General features: G+C 34.4%; 1 protein-coding gene across 1 annotated transcript; it reads left to right on the top strand.

The window, feature by feature from the left end:
- Positions 1-663: 663 nt before the first annotated feature.
- LOC111292342 (lysine-tRNA ligase) lies at positions 664-4,173 on the top strand. The gene is made up of 6 exons (XM_022884668.2): positions 664-1,020; positions 1,801-1,950; positions 2,619-2,877; positions 2,948-3,166; positions 3,304-3,446; positions 3,663-4,173. The coding sequence occupies exons 1-6, from the start codon at positions 724-726 to the stop codon at positions 3,960-3,962; spliced, it is 1,368 nt and encodes a 455-aa protein (XP_022740403.1). The 5' UTR covers positions 664-723; the 3' UTR covers positions 3,963-4,173.
- The last annotated feature ends 1,217 nt before the right edge of the window (positions 4,174-5,390 follow it).

The following is a 5,390-nucleotide window of genomic DNA, read 5'->3' as shown; positions in this document are numbered from 1 at the left end:
GAATTTCAAGTATCCACGAATTCTTTTTTTTTTATAGCGTTGTATATATTATTTTGTCTAACAGTAGAAGTCTCTGTCGCTTCTTTCTACTTCCTCTTTCCCTTTTAAAGATTAAATAGTCACTAGATAACATGAAAATAGTGGCTGAAAGTATGTGCAATTGTAGAAGGTAGAATTATCTCTTGTTATAGTTGAAAAGAGTGAAAGACTGAAAGGGAAATGTAAACATTTCATCTTATTTTATATGGAAAAGGACCCTGTTTCTTCTCCAAAATAAAGATTTCCAAGGGATCCGAAAGTGAAGATTCCAACAACAACAACAAAAAGGAATTGTGGCAGCCATTGTCGTTTCTTCTCCAAAAATCAACTGCTCCTCATAGTCCAATCAATTTGATGAATCCCAATTCATGTTTCCATGATCGATCCTTAGTAGGAATTTTCTTTAGGTACCATATAATTGATTGTTTTAGAAACTTCAATGATGTTACAATATATTTTTTTCTTTATTTTTCCCATCCTCACATAATCCAAGCAGGACAATCAGTATCTAACTGCAATATCCACGTGTCAACATCAAACCAGCAACCTCCACGTGTCAAAACCATGTCCTGCAATTACAACCTTTGGATTTTGTCCCCCTTCCTTCCACTCACCTTCTGGCTGTTATTTTAAGTTAGAACTGCCTGAGTAACTAAACAAGGATTCCAAGAAAAAGAAAAAAAAATGGTGGCAGCCATTTCTGTTTCTTCTCCAAAATCAACTGTTTTTCAGAGCCCAATCTCTTTGAGAGATTCCTATTCATGTTTCCTTGGTGGGTCATTGAAGGGTTTTTCTTTGCAGTGGAAACCAAGGAGCCAGAAGAAAGATGGTAATATTAGCTTGGTGGTTGCTTCTGCTGGTGCTGCAACCACCGCAGCTGGAAGTGATAGTGGTGGCTCTGCTAACAGGTTTTACTTTAACATAACAGGCTTTCCATTCCCTCTCGGCCCTTTTCTTAATAGGCGCACTACTAGGACTGAGGTCAGCTTTCTCCATTAATCAATGTTATACCCTAGTTTGATTTTGAAGTTTCATTGATGATTATTGACTTTTGGTGATTAGCCAATTCTCCATTATTTTCTGAATCATTTTTTAAACTAAGCATGCTTATTTTTCTCTGTAAGTTTGTCTCATGATGTGAAAGGTCTTCAAGACTTCAACAATACTGCCCATTTACATCATAATTATAGAAGAATACAGGCATTTTTGCATTTTGGATGCTAAATCTGTTCTACTTGAAAGTTGTTAATTCCATGTAAGAAAGCCTAAAACTATTGCCACAATTGCAGAAAAGTTTTAACTTGCTTTTCCTGAACATGCATCCCTTTGCATTTTAAGCACTATTGTTCTCCAGGAACCAAGCATATGCATTAAAATCTGGAATTCCACTATGCTCTGGTCTAAAAAAGTCAAATAAATGGAATAAGATAGCACTTTCACCTATGGAAACAACCAGCACATTTCATAATGGACCTGAATTGCAAACAGCAAGAGTCTTTACGCTCATGGTGAGTTAGTAAGAGTCTTTCAATGAATCAATATGTACTTAAGCCAGGTTTAACACAAAAGAGTTTCGATCTTTTTAGTGCATAAAAAACCAATATATATGCATACACACTTGCACATATACATTATATAAATATATATATATATATATATTTATATGTGTACAAACTTGCATGTTCTGTCATCTGAAGCAGTACACCTGCAGTTATTTTTATCTTGTACTTACTGTCTCACATTTGTTTATGTCTTCTTTAGGCTGTGAAAGGCTCTATATGGCTATTCGAACAAGAGCAAGCATTAGGCTTCAGCAGTGTCTCAACAAACATTCGGATGACGGTTATCAAACTTAAATCTGGGGGACTGTGGGTCCATGCACCTGTTGCCCCAACCAAAGAATGCATAAAGGTTCAGTTTCGCTCTCTGATTCTCAACATTTAAGTAAAACATTTGTATAGTCAATTATCATAGCATCTCTGTTTTTATGTGTGGTGGGCGGCATATTGAACCTGAAACATTCCATGGCCTTAGCCTATCCTTTTACAACTGGAACAAGGTCTAATTGAAATTTATTGACTTCCCTATTACACGGGTATCTGGGAACCAAATTTTGCTTTACCCTTTCATGCTTTCTAGTCTTGGTTGAAGACTGCATTTTACTTTCAAATATGTCATTTAAATTTTTAGGGACTATATATCCTGCTGTTTAATACCTTTATTTTGTATCTGGCTATGACAATGGAAAACCTGTATTTCAAGGCCAAACCCATATGACTGGGAAAAAGCCTTCAAGATTGAGCAGCTTCAAGGGATGCCCAGTTTTGATAGTACTTGCTTCAATGGTTACCGCATTTTCTTCTCCCAAGAGGAGGAAAGGACTTTTAAAGGCAAATAAGAAATGATTAAATTGTTTTTCACTTTTGAATGGTATATATATGAGAATCAGTGGTTATTTGCTTTATTCATTTTCTTTCTTTGCTCCTAAATATTATTTTATCATCTCATGTTCTGCATATTCTTCACTTGAATGAACTTGGAATCAATTCTCTAATAAATTATCTCCTTGTTTCTTCCAGCTTTTGAAGGAATTAGGAGCTCCAGTAGAATACATTGTCCTACCTACATTTGCTTATGAGCATAAAATTTTTGTGGCCCCTTTTTCTAGAAAATTTCCTAAGGCTCAAGTGTGGGTGGCACCAAGGCAATGGAGTTGGCCCTTGAATTTACCCCTTGAATTTTTTGGGATTTTTCGTGCCAAAATTTTGAAAGATGAGGATTTGTCAACTCCATGGGCTGATGAAATTGAACAAAAAGTTCTAAGCTCGCCAGAAGTTGGTAAATAAACTTGCATATGACTACCTTAAGCTGCAGCAAGCTTGAACTCATTTTCTTTTAACTATTTCAGGAATTGGACCATATGTAGAGGTGGCGTTCTATCATAAATGTTCAAGAACACTTCTGGTTACAGATGCAGTTATATATGTCCCAAAGAAGCCGCCCAAGTGTATTAACAAAGAATACCTCTTGGCATCAGCAAAAAATGGCTTGGCAGTAAAACTACTTAGCAAAGGAAAGAAAGTTCCTGATGAACCAGTAGTTGACAATGAAATAAACCGTCAAAAAGGTTAGTTTTCATGTCAAATTCTATCGAAGGGCTCAAATATTTTCAATTTAGATGGCTGAATTTAGTACAATGCTGATGTAACTTAAAGGTGTTGTTCATGTACATAACAAGAAAATGAATGAGTATGCATGGCACAGGGTGGGAAAGAATGGTTCTACAGATACTGTTCCTTGGTCCATCAAATCTTTTGGAACCGAATGCTAGTTTTGCTCAGATGTCACAAAAGCTGATTGTTTCTCCTATCATAAAGACACTAGTTTTCAGCAAAGTTCCAGATAAAGTAAGAACACTTTTGATATAGCTTTCTTTTGCTTACTCTATCTTATAATATTTTAGCTTAAACCTTTAAATTCACTAAACACTAATTTTCTTACTTCATTAAGTGAATCATTTCATTTGTCAAGTATCCCCTAGATTTGGTGTGTATGTTTCCATCTAAGTAATTGATTTGGTTGGAAGTTTAACTATATATTTTTCATGCTTGTAAAAAATTCAGGTTAGGGATTGGATTGATGGCATTACAAGGGACTGGAAATTCAAGAGGATAATTCCTGCCCATTTTGCAGGTCCGATTAAAGCAGGCAGGGCCGAATTATTAGCTGCATTTGCATTTCTTGATGACTTTTTAGGTGAGCCATATGTAACTCGGCCTTCACTTTCTCTTCTCTTCACATCATTCATGGGGAAGGCAGCCAGTTACTTCCCACCAGATGATATGAAGACATTATCATCCCTTGATGAATTTTTAGTGTCTGTGGGAGTCGTGAAGAAAACGGTCTCCGGCCGGAAACGATGATAATCACCTGCTTGATGTGTAGAAACTTCTATATCTAGGGTATAGACCATATACCATTTCACAGTTGTTCAACATGTTTACAAGTTTAAAGATAAAAGTAGAGCTTTGATTACCCTTCTTCGAGTCTTCTACAATTAAATTGAAATGAAATGCAAAAAGTATGAAGTCAAATAGGAGATGCTTAGATGCATTATTATTATTTCATAGAAAATGTTGCATGTGCAAGAAATTTCATGTCTCCTGGTTTTCATGTTTTGCTTCACAATGAAGCAAAGAAATAAAAGCTGCTGCAAGAACCCTACATGAGTTAAGAGTAAGGGCCCTTCTTCCAATTACATGGAGAATATATAATTCAACCACCCAAAAGAACACAAAAACACTTTTCCCCTCTTCGATATATATGTCAAGGATAAGATATCCTAAAATTAAGAAAAATAAATAAGGATTAGAGAGAAAGAACAAGAGTTATCTTGGGGTCCAATTGGGAAACAAAACAAGGCAAGCAGCTGGAAACAGGTAGGGTTGGAACAGGCTTGCCCTTAGCTATGCCAAACTTGTCTTGAGGAACAAATTATGACCAAGAAACCTATGAAGAAGCAAAATTCATACCAAATATAATGAAAGTATTTGATTTTCATAAACATCATGGACCCAACTTTTTGGTTGGGTGGTCAACTTCCTCAACTAAAGCTACCAAAGTTAGACAAATATAAATTTGGGTTTTTTTTTTTTTTTTTGTGGCCCTAAACTTTGTAGAGATTTGATTTCTTTTTGTATTGAATAATTACATTAAAGAAGATGCTAGATCAGAAGCATAGAACATTGGTGGGGATTGGAAGGAGAATCCAAGGTGAACTCTTTCCCTATTACTCAATTGTTTCTTTCTCCTTTTTATCTTTATCATCAGCCTTTCAATATGGCCATAACTTTTATATGTTAACTTTAACCATCAAAATAATAAAAAATTTAAAATGAAACTATTTAAAATTTTAATAAAAATTATATATATTTGATAAAATAAAAAATATTTTATATTTAAAATATCAATACTAATTTAATATAATAAATTTTTATATTTTATAAGTATTTTATACGAAAGAAATCACATACCAATATATATATATATATATATATATATAAATTATCGAAAAAAAAAAAAGGCGTGCTTCCAGATACTGAAGCAACTTTCACTTTGTTTGATTTCTCCATCCTAAAAATGTAAAGAGTTCAGCTTTTCCCATCAGCAGAAGCTAGGCTTTGTATTGGAAAAGCCAATTGTCCATCCTTCAAGTTTGGGAGATGCCAAAGCACAAGCTATTATAAAATTCCCTTCTTTTTTCTTTGGATGTGGTGTCAAGTCTTATCTAATGCCAATGCTTAAAGATATAAATAAAAAATATTAAATAAATACACAAAGACCAAAATTTT

Source organism: Durio zibethinus, chromosome 10, assembly GCF_047325235.1.
Source record: "Durio zibethinus cultivar Kanyao isolate XHJ-2024 chromosome 10, ASM4732523v1, whole genome shotgun sequence".
Taxonomy (NCBI): domain Eukaryota; kingdom Viridiplantae; phylum Streptophyta; class Magnoliopsida; order Malvales; family Malvaceae; genus Durio; species Durio zibethinus.
This window is presented reverse-complemented; position numbering and strand designations above follow the sequence as displayed.

Bases quoted from the DNA above. Each gene is read 5' to 3' on its own strand.
- LOC111292342 (XM_022884668.2), top strand. From the start codon at position 724: ATGGTGGCAGCCATTTCTGTTTCTTCTCCAAAATCAACTGTTTTTCAG. The intron at 1,021-1,800 runs GTCAGCTTTCTC...TGTCTTCTTTAG, and splicing joins GGCGCACTACTAGGACTGAG to GCTGTGAAAGGCTCTATATG. The intron at 1,951-2,618 runs GTTCAGTTTCGC...TGTTTCTTCCAG, and splicing joins CAACCAAAGAATGCATAAAG to CTTTTGAAGGAATTAGGAGC.